At 57.2% G+C, this 21,427-nt stretch overlaps 1 protein-coding gene across 6 annotated transcripts in view; it reads left to right on the top strand.

The window, feature by feature from the left end:
* The window catches only part of LOC102446898 (ankyrin repeat and fibronectin type-III domain-containing protein 1-like), a 368,753-nt gene that overhangs the window by 227,533 nt on the left and 119,793 nt on the right, over positions 1-21,427 (top strand). For 5 of the 6 annotated variants that reach the window (XM_089782195.1, XM_089782196.1, XM_089782194.1 and 2 more), the window contains one exon: positions 19,602-19,642. In XM_089782195.1, the coding sequence (XP_089638321.1) occupies positions 19,602-19,642 (41 nt within the window). Of the gene's footprint in view, positions 1-17,900; positions 18,184-19,601; positions 19,643-21,427 lie in introns of those variants that run through there. The other variant, XM_089782198.1, reaches the window with a different exon arrangement.

Genomic DNA, 21,427 nt, shown 5'->3' with positions numbered 1-21,427 from the left:
GCTCCTGCGTGGCCCACCAGCGAGCACGGCCCCAGCGCTTACAGGCGGAGCTGGCTCTGCTGAAGTAGGGGCAATAAGCAGGAGATGACGGGTCCTTTGCCTGAGAAGACCGGCCCAGTCCTGCCAGGTGCGGAAATCATCCAGGAGCTCCTGGAGGGAAGGATGCTTGATAAGCTGCAGGATCGGGCCCTTCTTCCATTCCTCTTCCCACGTGGCTCCTTCCTGCCATTCCAAACAAACTGACTTTCACCCCCGATAAGTGTCTCCCCAGCCGGGGCTTCTGTCCCCCCAAAACCCAACTGCACCCCACTCCCCTGAAGAGGCGGGCGCAGGAGCAGGCCAAGGATCCGTCTGTGCTGCCTGCGTGGTTCCTCCCTGGTTAGTATTTGCTTTCCCTGTGTGTGTCTCAGCTGCTTCTCATGGTTGCTGAGGCTGTTTTGGGGGCATCCGGCGCCGGCTTTTGCGGAGGGACTGTGGGGGATTGTCATTTATTGCACACATCAACTGGGAACATGCCACAAAGAATTTCCTTTCGGAGGTTGCCCAACTATGCAGTGGCCTTTGTCTGCCCGTCTGCCCACTTCCCAGAGCGCGCTCCGCCACTTCAGACCAGAACGGACGACCGACGCGGGCTTAGCTGGCTCTGCAGATTCGTCAGGCGCCGGTTCCAGCGTTCCCTAAGAATGGAGGCTCCGCTCACTTCTGTTTCTCATGCATTTGCTCTCTCGCCCAAAGTTTGGAGTTGTTTTGGAAGCCACTCTGACTCCCGCATGACGTCACAGTGAGTTTGGAGTATCGCTGTCTCCAGTCTAGGTAGGCTCTTCCTGCTTTCTGTCTCTCTCTGTCTTGCCTGGCTCGTCTGGGCTCTCTCTGCTTTGCCACAACCCTCCAGGGCTTTCGTTTCAACTCCCCCCGCCCCGCGGTCTGTTATGTTGCAACTTGCGCGTTCCCCACTGCTGCTTTCTTGAGTTCCTTCCCTCACCCCGCCAAAGAATCAAAAAGTAACCCAAGAAGTGTGTGTGTGTGGAGGGGGTTAGAATCCAGGTTTACCATAGGCATCTGGGCCCAATTTTCGGCTGATTGCTGTCAAGAAGATTAGCAAGAAGCCACTGTACTCCATGTCGGTTTCACTTCCCAAGGAAGTGGATAGGGTGGGAAGAAAAGAGGGAGATGGTAGGCCAATTTGTAACTATTCGTGCACACAAAGCTCCATGAAAAGAACATTATTAAGGTTGCAAAGTTCAGTGCTCAGAAGGTAGAAAATCCCAGAATTCATGTGACTGGGACAGGGTAGTGCGACAGATTTTAATTCCGTGATCATACGCTAGTTTTGTCACAGGACTCCTGCTTCATTCAGTGCCCAGGATGGACAGTGGTCACTGAATGAGCAGAAAAACTTAAAAATCAGCACCTTAGAGACTAACCAAAAATCGAACTGGTATCGTGAGCTTTCGTGGGCACAGCCTGCTGCTTCAGGTGCTGGAGCCAGGGGCATAGAGGGACACATTTAAAGCAGAAAAGGGGGGGGGAGGGAACCCCCCGTCAATTGAAATGTCTGTGCAAAATGAGGCTAATGGTGTCACAGGGAGGAAGGAGAAAAATTGTTCCCCTTGGCCTCTGAGGATAGGACAAGAAGCAATGGGCTTAAACTGCAGCAAGGGAGGTTCAGGTTGGACATTAGGGAAAACTTCCTACCTGTCAGGGTGGTTAAACGCTGGAATAAACTGCCCAGGGAGGTTGTGGAATCTCTATTGTCTATGTTTTAAGAGCAGGTTGGCTAGACACCTGCCAGGGCTGGTCTAGAACAGTGTTTCTCAACCATCTTTTAATAAAGTGCCCCTTTAAAAAAGTAATATAAGGACCCCCACTACCTACAGTTTTCAGACACACAATTTGTTTTCTCCATTGCAACTCATTTGTTTAAACAACTTAAATATAGCTGGGCAGGTGATGACATTTTTGGGTGTAAAACGTACAAAAGTAATGAAGCGCTGTAGCACTTAAACCAAACATTGCGTTTTCTCCAGTTCCCAGTTGTCTTGGCGCACCCCCCAGTCGTCTCTCGTACCACTGGTTGAGAAACACTGCTCTAGAATAGATGGTGCTGGGTCCTGCCAGGAGGGCAGGGACTGAACTTGCTGACTTTTCGAGGTCCCTTCCAGTTCTAGTGCTCTAGGATTCCAGGGTTCTGATAGGAAAGAGGAATTTGCTCTCTAGCAGATGAAATCTCCTTCCCAAAGCAAGACACAGCCCCATATGCCACTTGAAGCTGGTGCTGGGGTCACCGGCTTTCAGGGTCTGCCCTTTCCTTGGCAGTGTTGCCAGCACTTGCAATTTTTACAAGTCTTGCATATGTAAGAGTGTTCTTTGTGCCCTAGCTCCTGGAGACCGGCACGAGTGTGAGATTGTTTGCTTGTTGCCATAAAAGTAAGAAAAGGCGCGTCTGGTGACAGCAAAAAGCCTGAAAACTTGACCCCCAAGGGTTAAACAAGCCCCAGAGCCACAAGGCAGATGCTGAGTATGCACAAGTGTATTATTTTAAATAAAATCCCATCTTGATTTCTAAGCCCAGCTCATGATCTCCTGGGGCCTGCCTCGGGATTTTGGAACCCTGTGGGGCGGCCATACGGCACTTGGCTCGTCTCAGCCTGATGGCGTTGTGGTTACTGGAGGGCTTCCCGTGGCGCACAGGGGCTCTATGTGCCTGGACTACCCAGGTGCAGCCGAGAGCCTTAGGTTTGCCGTCCCACCTGCACGTAGCCGTCACGTAGGCGTGTGCACAGTTGTGTAACCCTGGCACTCCATCTTTCCTAGGGTCCCAATACTGGTGAGCGTCGAAGAAACCCTTGAGAATGCATCCACGTGTGTCCTCCTCCTCCTTATCATTTCTTTGGTTGAATCATATGATGTTGCCTTAGTCCAGAAGTAGGTGGATGGTGGAAGCTCCCCTCATGCAAACTCACTCACCCTTTATGCCAGTAGCAGCAGCAGCCGCAGCCGCAGCAGCAGTGTGATCTGTCGCAATAGCAGCGCGCTGGGCCGAGGCAGCACCTCCGGGTGTCCGAGTACTGCACAGACGTGACACGCCGCCTGTTGAGACCAGCACAAGAAGTTGAATTTATTGTTGTTCATTTTATGTGACATATTTTCAGTCGCATCCTCCTGCAATCGATGACCTTCGGGGCATTTGCCGCCAAGGGAGAAACGCATCCTCATCGGCAGTTTGACGTGGACCGGTGTCTCGGCTTTCGGGGGTTTGGAACTTTGACTTGAGTGACGTCACTGGCCCGTTGAGAGGGGCATGCAGAGTGTGAGTTAGGGCTGCGCTTGGGTGGAGACCTTGAGTCTCTTGAGCTAGTTTACTCTGTCTGTCAGTTCGGATGGTCTGAGCCAGTCTGAATTCCACTGCTGTTTGCTGAGCAGCCGAAGGGCCTAGCCATCGCCAGGTGCCCTCCAGCAATGCAAGGAAGGAGCGCGTCTGCCCCCTGTAAGGATGAACAGGAAGGCAGAGGACGGCAAAAGGGATTTTCTATATAAATCAACCAGCTTTGCTGTAAGCACCATGCTAGAATGCATGTAGCAACCTGGCAGAAGTGGGACCCTGCAATTCGGCTTAGGGCAGCCTGGCTGTGCAGGTGGGGCCGTGCGGAGGAAGGCTCAGAGATGCTTGACCGAGAGGCAGATGGGCCCATGAATGAGAGTGGGGTTGGAGCCAAAGCTTACCTGCGACTGTTAATAGGCTACACCCTGGGACTCGCCCCGGATGTCTCGGTGCGAGGGAATAGTTGGAATAGAGCCTCCCTGAATCTGCAGGTTGAGTTATTAGTGTGTTTGTGAGACCAGCTCGCCCGAGAACTTCGGAACCACAGTGCGGCTCACGGGCAGTCCCCCCGGGATCAGGTGTTTCCCTTTCTCCATGTGTCCTGGCATCTGCTGCTCACCGCCGGCGCCACTTACCCTCTGTGCAGCACGGGGTTGTGACTGGCCTGGCAGCGGTTTTAATAGGGTCCCTGCAGGCAGCTGTCGCACGGGATGTTTTCCAGCTCCTGCCTCATTTGGAGTAAGGGGGAACCTTGCTTCTCGCTGGGCTCAGTGTTATCCCATAAGGTCATTTGGGGATTAAAAATACACGCTCAGGTTCATGTGGCTCAACATGTCAATTCTCCACAGGCTTTGCGTACACACAACACTGATGTTTCCCACCATTGTACTAACTCGCGAGGACCTGAACATGCAAGTGACTAGAAAGTCGATGTGAAGAAAAGTTGCGAGGGCATAAAATCTCTTTTCGCCCTTCCAGGCGAGAAATGCACAAACAGACAGTGTACAGGCTGAAGGGCAGAGACCACTTTTATTATTTTTCCGTTTCCGTGATCTAGGGAGTTGTGTTATGGAAATCTTCTTGTTAAATCTGATCTTTATCATGATAGTGTGACTTTAAATAGAGATTCCTCTGCACTGGCTTTAGGGCTTTTTGCCCTGTAGTTAATGAGTTGTAGTAGTGTAAATACATTCTTGACTCATTTGGTGTCCCCATACATTAAGTTGATAGTTTGGGGGATTATTGCTTGTTCCAAGATTAATGGGTGGAGTCCTTTTAATATGGCCTTTTTGGTATGCAGTGAATTTGAATTGGCGCAGTAGAAAACTTGAAAATTTGGAACAGAGAGCTGTCTCCTATCTTTATATGGGAAGATCAGAGTTTCTAGCTTTATTCTGGGGTTCTTGCCATTCCAAATACAATTTATTCTTTTGTATAACTGGTTTCATATGACCCACTGTGAAGAATGGATAATGATTTGGGGAGGAGTATTTTTTTCAAGGCTGTCCTCCCAATTAATGAGACTGAGAACATGTTCCAAAATTCCAGTTTTGCCTCCAGACTTTTTTAAACGAGCTTCAGTTTGATGCCTAACTATTCAATGGCGTTGGGAGCCCAAAGGGCAGCTTGTCGGAGGAGGGACCGTCAGCATCCTTCTTCAGTGGCTAAATGCAGGGTTTTGGCCGCTTTGCTTTCGGTCCAGACAGGTGTCCCCGATGTCCTAACAAATGAAACCCAGCCTGTGCTCTGGTGTCGGTGGGAATGACAGAACGGAACATCTTTGGTGTCAGGACACTTGGGAAGGATGTAGCAGGGACTTCTTGTTCAGTGCCGCCGACACAGCTCCAGCTCCAGCTCCAGCTCCATCCCGTGCAATCAGAGGGGGCGCAGTGCATTTTCAATTGAAGATTTGTTTCCCTCTAACCTTTTTAGTCCACTTTGACCTTAAAATCAGTGGGCGCGCCCAGGGCAATTGGGGGTGCACTCAGGGGGTCGGTGGGTGCGCACAGGGCATTTGGGGTGCACACAGGACATTGGGGGTGCGCTCAAGGGGTCGGTGGGCATGCACAGGGCATTGGGGGTGCGCTCAGGGTCGGTGGGCATGCACAGGGCATTGGGGGTGCGCTCGGGGTCGGTGGGCATGCACAGGGCAATTGGGGGTGCACTCAGGGGGTTGGTGGGTGCGCACAGGGCATTTGGGGTGCACACAGGGCATTGGGGGTGCGCTCAGGGGGTCGGTGGGCATGCACAGGGCATTGGGGGTGCGCTCGGGGTCGGTGGGCGCGCACAGGGCATTGGGGGTGCGCTCGGGCTCGGTGGGCACGCACAGGGCATTGGGGGTGCGCTCGGGGGGGTCGGTGGGTGCGCACAGGGCATTTGGGGTGCACACAGGACATTGGGGGTGCGCTCGGGGTCGGTGGGCATGCACAGGGCATTGGGGGTGCGCTCGGGGTCGGTGGGCGCGCACAGGGCATTGGGGGTGCGCTCGGGGTCGGTGGGCGCGCACAGGGCATTGGGGGTGCGCTCGGGGGGTCGGTGGGTGCGCACAGGGCATTTGGGGTGCACACAGGACATTGGGGGTGCGCTCGGGGTCGGTGGGCATGCACAGGGCATTGGGGGTGCGCTCGGGGTCGGTGGGCATGCACAGGGCATTGGGGGTGCGCTCGGGGTCGGTGGGCGCACAGGGCATTGGGGGTGCGCTCAGGGGGTCGGTGGGCGCCCAGGGCATTGGGGGTGCGCTCAGGGGTCGGTGGGCATGCACAGGGCATTGGGGGTGCGCTCAGGGGATTGGTGAGCGCACACAGGGCATTGGGGGTGCACTCGGGGTGGGTGGGCGCACACAGGGCATTGGGGGTGCACTCGGGGGGTTGGTGGGCGCGCACACGGCATTGGGGGTGCTCGGGGTCGGTGGGTGCACACAAGGCGTTGGGGGCACGCACAAGGCATTGGGGGTGCGCACAGGGTATTGGGGTGCACTTGGGGTTGGTGAGCGCATGCAGGGCGTGGGGGGCGTGCGCAGGGCATTGGGGTGCACTCGGGGTCAGTGGGCGCGCACACGGCATTGGGGGTTCACTCGGGGTGGGTGGGTGCGCACAGGGCATTGGGGGTGCTCGGGGTCAGTGGGTGCACACAAGGCGTTGGGGGCACGCGCAGGGCATTGGGGGCGCGCACAGGGCATTGGGGGTGCACTCGGGTTCGGTGGGCGCACGCAGGACGTGGGGGGCGTGCGCAGGGCATTGGGGGTGTACTCAGGGTCGGTGGGTGCGCACAAGGCATTGGGGGCACGCGCAAGGCATTGGGGGTGCGCACAGGGTATTGGGGTGCACTTGGGGTTGGTGAGCGCATGCAGGGCATGGGGGGCGTGCGCAGGGCATTGGGGTGCACTCGGGGTCAGTGGGCGCGCACATGGCATTGGGGGTTCACTCGGGGTGGGTGGGTGCGCACAGGGCATTGGGGGTGCTCGGGGTCAGTGGGTGCACACAAGGCGTTGGGGGCACGCGCAGGGCATTGGGGGCGCGCACAGGGCATTGGGGGTGCACTCGGGGTTGGTGGGCGCACGCAGGACGTGGGGGGCGTGCGCAGGGCATTGGGGGTGTACTCAGGGTCAGTGGGTGCGCACAAGGCGTTGGGGGCACGCACAAGGCATTGGGGTTGCGCAGGGTATTGGGGGTGCACTTGGGGTCGGTGGGCGCATGCAGGGCGTGGGGGGCGTGCGCAGGGCATTGGGGGTGCACTTGGGGTTGGTGAGCGCATGCAGGGCGTGGGGGGCGTGCGCAGGGCATTGGGGTGCACTCGGGGTCAGTGGGCGCGCACACGGCATTGGGGGTTCACTCAGGGGGTGGGTGGGTGCGCACAGGGCATTGGGGGTGCTCGGGGTCAGTGGGTGCACACAAGGCATTGGGGGCACGCGCAGGGCATTGGGGGTGTACTCAGGGTCAGTGGGTGCGCACAAGGCGTTGGGGGCACGCGCAAGGCATTGGGGTTGCGCAGGGTATTGGGGGTGCACTCGGGGTCGGTGGGCGCATGCAGGGCGTGGGGGGCGTGCGCAGGGCATTGGGGGTGCACTCGGGGTCGGTGGGCGCATGCAGGACGTGGGGGGCGTGCGCAGGGTATTGGGGGTGCACTCGGGGTCGGTGGGCGCATGCAGGGCGTGGGGGGCGTGCGCAGGGCATTGGGGGTGCTCGGGGTCGGTGGGTGCGCACAAGGCGTTGGGGGCACGCGCAAGGCATTGGGGTTGCGCAGGGTATTGGGGGTGCACTTGGGGTCAGTGGGCGCATGCAGGGCGTGGGGGGCGTGCGCAGGGCATTGGGGGTGTACTCGGGGTCAGTGGGCACACGCAAGGCATTGGGGGCACGCGCAGGGCATTGGGGGTGCGCTCAGGGGTGGGTAGGCGCGCACACGGCATTGGGGGTGCACTCAGGGTGGGGGGCGTGCGCAGGGCATTGGGGGTGCTCGGGGTCGGTGGGTGTGCACAAGGCATTGGGGGTGCGCTCAGGGGTGGGTGGGCGCGCACACGGCATTGGGGGTTCACTCAGGGGGTAGGTGGGTGCACACAGGGCATTGGGGGTGCTCGGGGTCAGTGGGTGCGCACAAGTCGTTGGGGGCACGCGCAAGGCATTGGGGTTGCGCAGGGTATTGGGGGTGCACTTGGGGTCGGTGGGCGCATGCAGGGCGTGGGGGGCGTGCGCAGGGCATTGGGGGTGCACTCGGGGTCGGTGGGCGCATGCAGGGCGTGGGGGGCGTGCGCAGGGCATTGGGGGTGCACTCGGGGTCGGTGGGCGCATGCAGGGCGTGGGGGGCGTGCGCAGGGTATTGGGGGTGCACTTGGGGTCGGTGGGCGCATGGGGGGCGTGCGCAGGGCATTGGGGGTGCACTCGGGGTCGGTGGGCGCATGCAGGGCGTGGGGGGCGTGCGCAGGGCATTGGGGGTGCACTCGGGGTCAGTGGGCGCATGCAGGGCGTGGGGGGCGTGCGCAGGGCATTGGGGGTGCACTCAGGGTCAGTGGGCACACGCAAGGCATTGGGGGCACGTGCAGGGCATTGGGGGTGCACTCAGGAGGTTGGTGGACGCGAGCAGGGCGTTGGTGGGCGCACACATATAGCACATGGGATTGCAGCTGCTCAAAGCTCCCAGGCCTGCACCCGGTGAGAGACGATCACACTGCAGGTTGGCGGCGGGTTCCCCTGTGCTAGTGGGGAAGCTGAGGCACGGTGGAGAGGCGCACAGGATACAAATGCCTGTTGCTAGAACAGCCCTTCCCCAGCCCCAAATGGCAGCCCCAGGCTATGTTTGGCTGTGGGCTGGGGAGGCTGGGCTCCATGGGACAGGGGCAGGTTCTCCGCAGTCTAAGCTGGGCCTGACAGACTCCCTGGCGTAGCCCCTTTGGCCTGATCCTGCCCCTCTGGTTTTTCTGCAGGGACGTGCCCTGCAGAGCGGGAAGGTGCAGAGGGAGCAGGGATGGGACAAGGGCAGAAAGGTAGCAGGGTTTGGGGAAACAGGCTTAGGCTGGGCCGTCGGACGGCTCGCAGCGCCAGGGCAGCGGATGCTCCTCAGCGTGCATGGAGTGGCTGCTTCCGGATGTCCCTTGCAAGGGCCGACCCCCAGCTAGCCCGCCCCTGAGGCTGCTCTTGCAGGTGTGAGGCTGACGGAGGGCGGTTCACGCTGCTGGACCTTGGGATCGGCGCTCACTTCATGCAGGCCCATGTCCCTGGCCCTCCCCACCCTCCCGCTCCCCAGTACATGAGCGCTGGAGCTGCCGCACTGGATCCTCGGCCGTGCAGGAGCATGAAGCTGATTGAGAGGAGGAAGGATCTGCGCAATTTGCCTCCTGGGGCTGTAATTAGTGAGGCTGGCAGGCAGAGTGTTGTCAGAAGGAATGACACACAGCAAGGGGACTGGAACGGCAGTGCTCTGTGTAATGCACACCCTGGAGAACGAGGTGTAATTAGCGACAGGCCCTTGGAGCCGCAAGCTGGCTGCAATGCTCCAAGGCTGCTTCTTTCGTTCTCTTCTTCCCTTCCCTGCCACCTTCCTTCGGTGTGGAAATTCCTCTCCTCACCTTCAGACCAAGACAAACTTGCCTGGGCGTGTGTGTGTGTGTGTGTGTGTGTGTGTGTCTGTGTGTGATGCCAGGCAGTGCGTTGATGCAACATTCACACCACACCGCTGAAATCACGACGTCAGGTTCCAGCCGCAGTGCTGGTTTCGTATGCTGCATGCCCCGCAGTGTAGCACCCAGTGACATGGTGAAGTGTACATGCAGGCCTGGCTGGGCACGCGCCTCCACCCAAGTGTGACTTCCCCGGCGTACATACAATTGGTCCTGTAGAAAATGGAGCTTGCCTACGACGACCCTTGAAATGTTGCTGAAGAGCCCCCCTCTTATTCCATTCCAAGCTGTGTTAACACTGTCCTGCGCTGAATTCCGGGAGTAAGAGCAAGGCCAGTTGGAAGGGGAGCTAGGCGTGGGTGGGGCTGCTGAGCCCAGAGAGCCTACAAGCACTGCTGGGGGTGCCAGCAGAGTCTACAAGTTCCTTGCCCTGGTGAGCGTCTGTCGCGATCCAAATTCGGCACAGGTCCCAGGCTGCCTCGGTGCTCCAGGCAAATCCCACGGCGAGTGCCCAAGGAACGTTAATTCCTGTTGGGTACTAAAGATGTGTCTGGGTTTCATAAGCCAGTTGTAATCTGCAGCTGCCCAGGAGGGCCAGGTGGACAAGCCGTACACAAAGCAGCTTAGTACAGCAGGCGAGAGAACCCGCTTTTGTGGCCAGCCAGTGGCCCTGTGGCACCTCAGAGGCCAACGCAAATCTGTGCATTTGGGAGTGTCCCTAGGTGGCCCCGTGGCGGCTCTGTGCCCCCCTGCGATTGCCAAAGGCCAGTGGAACCTAGGGAGGAGGGAGGATCGGCTCGCAGAGCTGGCGAAAGGAATGGAAAAGAGAGAGAGTGGAGGATCTCCAGGTGCAAACCCACCGCCCTGCCCATTGAGAACCTTTGATGAACCCGAGAGCAAAGGGGCGCCTTTGGCATGAAGGGGGTTGCATCCTCTCCCGGCACTAACAGTACAGGCAGGTCAGCGCGCCTAGAGAGAAGGGCTTTTCCTAAAAGCTCCCCTGAGCTCCTCAGGGCATGGCCCTTAGGCACCCCTGGGTCCTTGCCAGCTGGATCTGCCAGGTGCCCTTTTGTAGCTGGGTGACCTTTCGGTGAGGGGGGGGGGGGGACTCGATCCCATGACCTTCAAGAAGATGGGAGAAGACAAAGGGCGTTTCATGCCGCAGCAGAGTCACTTCCGAGCTAACCCCTCCCCAGAGAGGCCACGTTCTAAAAGTGCTCTGCATCCTGGCGATTGGTAGCAACGTTTAGCCACCGGTAACCTGAGTCCGCAACGTGTGGGTGTCCACCTGTGTGTTTGGGGAGGCATCTGAGCATGGCTGTGATGGCAGGTTCCGGTTTGACGGAGGAGAATGAACGGCTGGCTTTCTCCTGGGGGGCGTGTGAAATGCCTCTGCTCTTACATGAGCCCAAAGGATGCTCCTGCACGTTTCCTGCTGCTTCTCAGGAGTGGGCTGTGCCCTGACGGGAAGGCTAGCTGTGCGACGTTTGTCCCTCTGGGGAAGAGGACCTGCAAAGGGCTGGGGGGCTTTGGGGTGTAGAGACCATCCCCTCAGGGGCGTTATGTCCCTTTCGTCACAGGTCAGAGTGGGCTGGGAGTTTGGACACACCCAGAGCAGAGAGCCACAGGGAGCAGCCAGCTGCTTACAGCGGCGTGGGGCTCCCCCAAAGCGGCTGGCTGCTCTGTGCGTGCGGGTCCTGGGGGGCGTCCCGCCGGCCGGACCTCCCCCGCCCCTGCAGGAGGAGAAGCAATACCGGGCTGGGGCATCTTTCTGCCTATAACTATCGGTGAACAACCTACATGGTTCTACTGGTGCAAGACCCGTGTGCAGAGCAGGCCTCCCTCGCCTCCTTTGCCGCTTCCTCCATTGTAGGTAGGCACGGTGATGCGCAGGCTGCCGAGGAGGCAGAGAGCCGTTGGGGACCGGCCGGCAGGCTAGAGCCCCATTCGGTAGCCTTCCCGCCGCAGGGAGCTCCTAGCCCTTGGTTGGGGAGCTGGGAGGTGGCCAGGTTACAGCAAGCACCTGTAACAGCCCAGCGTTGCTGCCTGCCGTGGAGCTGGAGCATGTGCAATACCTCCAGCTGCAGCACGGCCACCTGGCATTCCTGCTCCCGGATCCAGGCCGGAGGCTTGCTGGGCTGCCCCTTCCCTGCGGCTGAAATGCTGCTGCGGAGCCAGGAATTCTCTTCCCTTCCCTGGAGACAGATGGGCTTTAGAGACAGACTTGAGCGTTATCCAAAAATACACGTGTAAAAATACACCAGCCTGCTCACGCCGACTCATCTCCCTTGCTGCTTGGGGCTGTAGCGCGTGCGGCCTCAACCCTGACTCATCAGTGACAGGAGAAGTGCGCGAGGCTCTGATCCAGGAGCCTCCTCCCCAGCGCTGAGGAACCAGGAGCCGAGCTCGCAGCTGGGAGGCGTTCATTTAACTCATTGCTGCCGCCCTCCGTTCCTGCTCCGGCTCCCTCCTGGGCTCCAGGCTGCTTTGTGGGAACAGGACAGCCCCAGCCTTTAGGAGAGGCGGTCTGCTTCCTCCAGCACGGCCCGAGCAGCATTCGGCTGGGCCCTTGCTCCAGTCTTCGCAGGAACAGGGAAGTGCAAAGGGCAGCGGATGGCCCAGTAATTATATATCAAACGTGCCCTAAACCCTGCTGCCCACCGCCGGGCTATGAACCGTTCCTGCCACCAGGGACTTCAGTGTCCACACGACTTCCTTGCGCGTGCCAGTCGTCGGGCACGGGTTGGGTCTCGTGGAACTTGGAGATGGATCAGCGAGGCCAGCTCCCTGCGAGGGCGGCAGTCCTCCCGCCTGCATGCCTAGCTAGCTTGGAAGACTCGCCAGCCGTTCGAAGAGCCCTCTCCACTCGGTCCGGAGGCTCTTCCAGACCCTTCTAAATCGTCGCATCAGGACGTTTGTCTTGGCTACGTTTTCCCTCTTTCTCATTTCGTTGCACCTTCCCCCGACTCCGTGTGTGGCCATTGTAGTCTGCAGGGCAAGTTTCCCCCACGCGGCAACATCCGCACTCAAGCCACCTTGAATGAAGCGTGCTGGTGGCGTCCCACAGGAAGACATGCTAACTGCTTTCCTACAAATCGAATCTACGCCCGTCGGCCCCCGGGGCCCTTCCTCCATTACTGTTGTTCTGAGACCCACCGAAACCAGGTCTGTCTGGCATCCCGTCTGCCCCTTGCTCCCGGTTCCATTGTCCTGCTGGTAGAATCATAGAATCACAGAGCACTAGGACTGGAAGGGACCTCGAGAGGATGTTGAGTCCCACCCCTTGCCCTCATGGCAGGACCCAGCACCATCCAGACCATCCCTGACAGGTGTCTGTCAAACCTGCTCTTAAAAATCTTCGGTGATGGGGATTCCACAACCTCCCGAGGCGATTTATTCCAGTGTGTAGCCACCCTGACAGGCAGGAAGATTTTCCTAGCGTCCAACCTAAACCTCCCTTGCTGCAGGTTAAGCCCATTGCTTCTTGTCCTGTCCTCAGAGACCAGGAAGAACAAGTTTTCTCCCTCCTCCTTGTAATACTATCTTTTAGGTACTTGAAAACTGCTCTCATGTCCCCGCTCAGTCTTCTCCTTTCTGAACTAAACAAACCCAATTCTTTCAGCCTTCCCTCATGGCTCATGTTCTCTAGACCTTGCATCATTCTTGTTGCTCTTCTCTGGACCCTCTCCAATTTCTCCACAGCTTTCTTGAGATGTGGTGCCCAGAACTGGACACAATGCTCCAACTGAGGCCTAATCAGCACAGAGTAGAGCGGCAGAATGACTTCTCATGTCTTGCTCACAACACTCCTGATAATGCAGCCCAGAATCATGTTTAATTTTTTTCCAACAGCGTCACACTGCTGACTCCTATTTAGCTTGTGGTCCACTATGACCCCTAAATTCCTTTCTGCAGGGCTCCTTCCTAGACAGTCGCTTCCCATTCTGGGTGTGTGACACAGATTGTTCCTTCCTAAGTGGAGCACTTTGCATTTGTCCTTATTAAACTTCATCCTATGTACCTCAGACCATTTCTCTGGTTTGTCCAGATCAGTTTGAATTATGACCTTACCCTCCAAAGCACTTGCAACCTCTCCCAGCTTGGTATGATCTGCAAACTTAATAAGCGTACTCTTTATGTCAATATCTAAATTTTTAATGGAGATATTGAACAGAACCGGTCCCAAAACAGACCCCTGCGGAACCCCACTTGTTATACTCTTCCAGCAGGATTGTGAGCTGTTAATAACTACTCTGAGAACAGTTACCCAGCCAGTTATGCACCCACCTTTGAGTAGCCCCATCTAAGTTGTATTTGCCTAGTTTGTTGTTGATAAGATCATGCGAGACCGTATCAAATGCCTTACTATACTGGCTGTTACCGATCACCTTATTTTCTTCCCAATGTTTGCAAATGAATTGCTTAATTATTTGCTCCATTATCTTTTCTGACGCACAAGTTAAACTGATTGGTCTGTAGTTTCCTGGGTGGTTCTTATTTCCCTTTTTATAGATGGGCACTAGATTTGCCCTTTTCCAGTCTTCTGGAATCTCTCCTGTCTCCCATGATTTTTCAAAGACGATCGCTAGAGGCTCAGATACCTCCTCTATCAGCTCCTTGCGTACTGTACGGTGCATTTCATCAGGCCCTGGGGACTTGCAGGCAGCTAACTTTTCTAAGTCATTTTTCACTTGTTCTTTTTTATTTTCTCTTCTAACCCTACCCCCTTCCCACTAGCATTCACTGGGAGGCATTCCTTCGTCAGACTGCTCGGGGAAGACCGAAACCAATGGGAATTGGAATTGGCCCTGCCTAGAGCAGGGGGCTGGACTTGATGACCTTCTGAGGTCTCTTCCAGTTCTGTGATTCTATGATAAGTCATTAAGCACCTCTGCCATTTCCAAGTTTCCTGTTGTTTCTCCCTCCCCACTGAGCGATGGGCCTACCCTGTCCTTGCTCTTCCTCTTGCTCCTAATATATTTATAGAAAGTCTTCTTGTTTCCCTTTATGCCTGTAGCTAGTTTGGGCTCTTTTTGTGCCTTTGCCTTTCTAATCTTGCCCCTGCATTCCCGTGTTGCTTGCCTATATTCATCCTTTGTCATTTGTCCTAGTTTCTACTTTTTATGTGACTCCCTTTTGACTTTGAGATCATGCGAGATCTCCTGCTAGTAAATAATACCAGTAGTGTTCCCTCGCTCCGACAGGGCCCTTAGAAGCCTCTAGATGCAAGAGCTTTGCAAAGGAAGCTTAGTGGTCTTGTCTCCATTTTAACGCTAGAGAAACTGAGGCGCAGACTGAGGAAGTAATTCCTTTAGCGTTGCACAACAGGCCAGTGGAGGAGCTGGGAATCTTGGTTCCTTGTCCAGGTTTGATTCTCTGGATCACGTTGCTAATTTGTTTTCTTCTTCTTTGTTCTGTTCTTTCACTCAGGAATGTGGATAGATTTCCTGGCTCTCTGAGGGCCATGCCTCTCTTTTTTATTCATGCTTTTTTTCATTTACTCTTCTCCAGCCATCCCAGCCTGTCCCCACTCTCCCTGGCTCTTCAGAGAGAGGTGTTTGCTAAGCTACGGTTAACTGATTCCCCTAATGCCCGGAGGTGCCAGTCATAGACTCATTGATCTGTACAGATTCCTGCTTTTGCAAATTCCCCTTTGCCTACTTTGTATCAGTTGCTACATATGCAAGGGCACCTTCCCCTGGATTTTCTAGTATCAGAGGGGTAGCCGTGTTAGTCTGAATCTGCAAAAGCGACGAGGAGTCCTGTGGCACCTTATAGACTAACTGAAGTGTAGGAGCATAAGCTTTCGTGGGCAAAGAACCACTTGGTCAGATGCATGTAGTGGAAATTTCCAGAGGCAGGAATAAATATGCAGGCCAGGATCAGGCTGGAGATGACGAGGTGGATCCAATCAAGGAGGATGAGGCCCACTTCTAGTAGCTGATCTGGAGGTGTGAATTCCAAGAGAGCAGAAGCTGCTTTTGTAGTTAGCGAGCCATTCACAGTCTTTGTTTAATCCAGAGTTGATTGTGACAAACTTAAAGATGAACTGTAGCTCAGCAGTTTCTCTTTGAAGTCTGGTCCTGAAGTTTTTTTGCTGCAGGATGGCTACTTTTAGATCTGCAATTGTGTGTCCAGGAAGATTGAAGTGTTCCCCTACAGGTTTTTGTATGTTGCCATTCCTAATATCAGATTTGTGTCCATTGATTCTTTTACGTAGGGACTGTCCAGTTTGGCCAATGTATATAGCAGTGGGGCATTGTTGGCACATGATGGCATATATTACGTTGGTAGATGTGCAGGAGAATGTACCAGTGACAGTATGGCTGATCTGGTTAGGTCCTGTGATGGTGTTGCAGGTGTATATATGTGGGCAGAGTTGGCACCGAGGTTTGTTGCAGGGATTGGTTCCTGAGTTCGAGTTATTATGGTGCGGTGTGTAGTTGCTGGTGAGAATACGCTTCAGGTTGGCGGGTTGTCTGTGGGCAAGGACCGGCCTACCTCCCAAGGCCTGTGAGAGCGAGGGATCATTGTCCAGGATGGGTTGTAGATCACTAATGACGCGTTGGAGAGGTTTTAGCTGGGGACTGTAGGTGGATTTTCTAAACTGCTTTACCCTTCTTTTTCTTGTTGAAGATGTATTTTAAATCAGGCAGAAACGAGACCCATGAATTTTTATTTCAGAAAAATCATCTCCTTTTGAAGGAGCAATTAGACACATTCAAGACATTGGGAACTCCCAGTTCTCTGTAGCTGGGGAAGTAGCTCTTTCAGACATAGCTGTCTTCTACAAGGCAGGTATTAAACTGGCATGTGTGAAACAGTAAAGGTGCTGGGGAGGTGACAGCATGATTACTGTGGTAGTTACTGTTTGTTAATGTGCTGGAAAGAGCTGCTGTTCCAAAGGACTGGTAGAGTCTCTGTTGCCTAAAAGACAGGTGGCCAGGTAAGGCCCTGTCCCATCCCAGGACAGTCAATAAGAGTCTTTCCATTGACTTCACAGGAGATTGGATTGGGCCCAGAATGCCTTCTCGTGGAGGTGTGGGGCCCTCTGAGGAGGTCCTGGCAATCTCTCATGGAGACACTGTGGACAAGTGAAAACGTGGCGCTCATTCTGAATGTCTTTCTCTGGTTGCCGGGGGTGCGACCCGTGGCTGAGACCACGGGGATGTGGCGCTGTGATGCCGGGTAAGGCAAAGGGTGCTTTGGGAGAGGCCATCTCTCGTGGTAACTGTTGGGAAGGTGAAGGAGGCCGGCTAGGCGAGGGCCTTTTTGAAGGAAGAGCAGGGTTGAAGTAAAAGCTGGTGGAGGAGGGGAGGGGGAGTTCAGCAGGGTGTGCGAGGAACACGAGGGTACGAGGGAAGGCTGGTGGAAGCCAGGTTCCCGTTAGCAGGCTAGAATGAACAGCAGGCTGTGCTCCCAGCTCCGAGGGCTGATTGTACCCACCCAGTGCACAGACTTGTTGGGCTTTGGCTGCCGGACCGCAGCGGTATTGTGCTGTGCAGTGCACCCTCGCTGAGCGCCCTCCAGCTGTGCACCAAGCAGTGTGACTCGCCTCTGTCACAGGAGGCTTGTTCGGCCAGTATGGCCTCGGCGGGGGGTTTGCCTAGAGGCGACCACTCCCCTGTGACCAGGTGGACCTGTGACGGGGCGTCAGGCCTTCCCTGTCTCCCTGACGCTCCCCCCAAGGAGAATCCAGTCAGACTGTGCGACCGACTGACCAGCGAAGAACCAGCCGGGCGGCACCGAGGTGTGCCAGTGTCTGCTCAGAGGCACGGCTCGCTGGGACTGGCACAGGGGGAACGCCTCAGGCTCACCCAGAAGCCAGGGTCTGGCCTTATGTGCTGCAGCTAAGCCGCTGCAGGCTCAAGTTGCTAAGTGACGTGGCTGTTCAGAGGCTCACACCCGAACTGGCTGCCGAAGGATGCAGATGCAGGCAGGTAGTGCCCGCAGTACCACGCACGGCCCTACAGGGGGCGCTGCCGAGCTGCCCCGCGCCACGCTGCCCCGGAACGGGTGGGTAGGAGTGGCCAGGAAAGCTCCCGTGGCCTGGGTGACAGGGCTCTGCGTCCTTTCCTTGCCACGTGGCCGCCGGGGCTGCTCCGGAAGACCAGTGTGTTGCTGGGTGGCTCTGGGGCGCTCCTCACGTGGCTGTGGGTCGGGAGCAGGCCCGTGCCGAGGCGTCTCCCGGGGAGCAGCGTGGGAGCGTGCGAGACTCGGCAGGGGAGTTGGCACTGCTTGCGGGTGAGCGTGGCGCAGGCCCACGAAAGCCTTCTGGAAGTAGGGTACCACGTCCTGCCTCTGAGGGTCTGGGGGCTGCTGCCTAGTCCTGCGCCGTGTGCTTGGCCAGAGAGGCGTGGGGGGTCTCGGTGGAGGGGCAGGGCAGCCGCTTGCTTGTCCTACAAAGAGAGCAAGCACGCAGTGGGGGCGAGGAGGCTGGGCTGGGAGCGCGGGGGGGACTACGGCTCCATTGATTGGTATTCTGCCTGGTTGCTCTCACTGGTTTGGAGTTAGCCTTAGCGATTGCCTGGCAACCGCAGAGTAAGAGTACAACACCAGCTCGGAGTCCAAGCCTGCTCCCTGCATGCTCCTACCCCTGCTCCCACGCCGCTGCCGGGCCGGCCCCTCCCCACTCGGCTCTGCGCGGACGCACGGGGAGAGGAAGGGGAGCTGGACAGCAAGCGAAGCTCAGGCATGTGGAGCCCAGAGGGCTCTGAGCACGGGGACGGCGGGCGGGCTGGCTGCCGCTAAGGTTTGGTCTGTCTGTCTGTCTGTCTGCTGTCTGTCCCGGCGCCGTGGGAAGGGGGTCCCGGCCGCTGCCACCATGGCTCTGCTGCGCCTCTCCCTGCCTGCCACGTCCATGTGCTGGTGCAAGTGCTGCGGGGGCAGCACCTTGTCGGCCCTGCCACTGCCCAGGCGTGCTTGAGGGCTGGCTCTTGCTGGTGTGCACCTCTCTCCAGCGGCACCTCCCGCAGGGCGAGCGCCCGTCCCGCTGGCGGGCAGCCCGCAGGAAGGGTGCCAGAGCAGAGCAGGCGTGGCCTGCCTGGGGCGTGGGCAACATCTCTCTGGGCGTGGGACTGGTGGCTCTGAATGTCTCTGCCCCAGAATCAGCTGCTGGGGGAGCTGGAGAAGGCCAGCTGATTGATGGCTGTGTACGGTGTATACACAATCACACATTGCACAGCCACACGTGTCCTTTCTCTCCCACAGCTCTGTCACACCCCCTCGTGCACCCGCCTCTTGCACTTCTCCATGCCCCTCGCACACTCAGACCCTCTTGCACACGCACACGGGGATTCACGGGAGCTAGCTGAATGCCTGCCAGACACTGCCTGCCATGGTAGGTGTGCTGATCCGTCCTGCTGAAACAGCCAGGGCAGGACCCGCTGTGGGAAGCGACGTCCCAGCACTTTGGGCTCCTGTCAAACTCGTAACAAACGGTGCTGGCGGTGAAACCACATTGAACCGTTCACACTTGGGTCGCAGTAGCTGGCACGTGGGAACCTCTCTCTGTCGGAGCAGCTCTGCTACTGGCGTTCGGGGCCGCGCGCTTGCCCAGCACCGAGTGCCTGAGACGGGACTTGGGGCCCGAAGTCAGGTCATACGGGCTGTGTGACCTTGGGCAAGTCGCTCCCATAATCCCCTTCCGTCGCCTGGGGACAGTAGCGCTTTCCCTGCCCCCCAGGCAAACGTCCATTGGCCAGTTTGCCAGGCAGACTGCAACACACAGCGGCCCAGCTGCATTCCCGGGCCTGGGATCGTTTCTGTGCGCCTGAATGCAGAGCTTGTGACCCGCCCCCCCCCCCACACACACACATACACAACATGCTGGTGGGGTGTGCTGAGAATTGTTGACTCACCACTCCAGCCAGGGGCGTCCCGTTTCTCCCCAGGATCGGGGGTTGGGGGGTACAGAGAGTTTGCCTCTAGCCAGCAAGAGGATCGTTGGGTCCATGTGGCCTCTTTGCGCCTTGGCCTCCATGGAGGTTGCCTGCAGGGCAGGCGGTGAGCACAGCTGTTGATGGGGACGTCTGCCAACCATGCACCAGGCCATCCCCATCCCGACAAGCACACCTGAGCGCTTCGGGAGCTCCCTTGCATGGCTCAGATGTTCCTGGCAGGCTGGTGAATGAAAGGTGTTAAAGGAACACGTCTGCTTTTGTCTTTCAGAGCCTGGGGTCTGCAGACAAGAAGGACTTCAACCAGCCCAAGTAAGTGCCGGTGGCCTGTGTGCGCACAGGAGTGTGCGCGCCCGAGTGGAAAATCACTGTTGCAGCCTGTGATTGGGGGAACGGCCGTACGGGGTTAAAATTAGCCACGCCTGCGGATGAGAACAGCTGCTGCCGCTCCCCTTGCTAGGACCACTCCCCGGGGGCTGCTAGGCGCTTTGCTTCCGGGCAAAGGCAGATCCCCAGATGAGGTCAGGGACCGGCTGGTGTCCTGTGGCCTCGGGAAGAGGGGGGTGCCGGGACGGTCTTTCCCACTGTGGCCACCCCTGGCTCCAGGATCATACTGAACACGGTGCGGTTGGGCCAGAGAGTCTGGGGCGCGGCCGTAGGGTGTAACAGGCTGGTCCTGAAGCAGAGCTTTCCCTGCCAGCGTTTGGGCACATGCTTCCCCCTCATTCCTTCTGCACCCAGTCGTCCCCAGGGAGGGCGAAATCGGGTTGGAGGGCTGTGGATCGGCCGTAGCCATGATCACAGACAAAGGCTCTCCCCATACTCCACCCACCCAGCAACAGCAGAGCGTCCACATGGACCCTCGCTCTTATCCACGAGACCGTGAATAAATAGAGCCCACAAGTCGGCAGGTATCGCGTCCGCAGAGGCCAGTGGAGAGCTCCCTGGCTCATTAGACGCGGACTCACGTTTTGTATCAGTGCAGTGTTCTCTGACGCCAGCCCTTGCACCAGCCCCTGTGTCTTGGTCCCTGAGCGAAGTACAGCCAAAGCCCTTGCCTCTGGAAACTGGGCCGTTACACCAAACATGCAAGGCCTTTTGGTACAGGAGGGCTTCCTGTTTGAGGCGCAGCCCTGCCAATGTGATCTCTGGATACATGCGACCTCTTAGAACTAGAGACGCTTACAGCATCCGGTCCTGGCGGGGGAGCCGCTCCTGGGGCCCTGCGGCGCTGGGACGTTGAAGGTTCACGTGTGTGTGGACAGGCTGCTGTCATCGCCGCGCTGACCTTTTTCTGAACTTGTTCAACCTGCTCCCCCAGTGCGCCGAGGTATTTCTGGTGCTGGGCGCTGTGGAGCGAGCTGGAACGTCAGGGAACAGTGGTAGCATTTTCTCCTTCAGGGGGATGGGGTATGGAAGAAACGTCTTTAAAAATAGAGTTGTTCTGCTATTTATTTCTCCTGGTTGCTTTCCAAAGCGCATCTCCCGAAGGTTCCTTTTCAGCACTGTGCTGTGAGCGTGAAACAGCCTCTGTCGGTGCCTGGTCTGGTTGCGCTAAGCATCAGAATAGATAGCTGTGGAGCGCCCCTCGGTTTCTGACTTCACATGGCTTGACTAACAGCGAGCGTTGCTTGCAGTGTGTGATGTGTGGGTTGGGTACGTCTGTGTGTATTTCTTCCATCCCTCCATCGACATTCCCTTGATTTGTCTGTTGCCAAGATGGGCCAAAAGAAATGCTGAACATTAGGCTCCAAATTTCATATTTAGAAACCGAAATTACAGGAGCTCCCAGTCCTCTGGCTTCGGGGCGGGCATGTGCTGATCATCCATTTTTAAACGTCAGTGGAGCTGCTGGGCGCTCAGCTCTTTGGAAAATGAAAGCTCGTATGTAGGTGCCCAAACCTGCCGCAGGTTGCTGGAAGCGCTGAGGCTCTGGGCGGAGCTCTGGCCCCACACTAGGTGGAGTGAAGAAAGGAAGCGACTGTGGCTGAGCCTTTGATTTCCAGGTGTAGCCTAGTTAACCGCCCTCGGGGGCTGGCCTGAGGCGCCGTATGTGGGGCGTGTTGTCCCTGAGGCGAGAAGCATGAGCGTGCCTCT

This window comes from Pelodiscus sinensis, chromosome 15, assembly GCF_052426305.1.
Source record: "Pelodiscus sinensis isolate ZL-2025 chromosome 15, ASM5242630v1, whole genome shotgun sequence".
In the NCBI taxonomy this organism is placed as follows: Eukaryota; Metazoa; Chordata; order Testudines; family Trionychidae; genus Pelodiscus; species Pelodiscus sinensis.
This window is presented reverse-complemented; position numbering and strand designations above follow the sequence as displayed.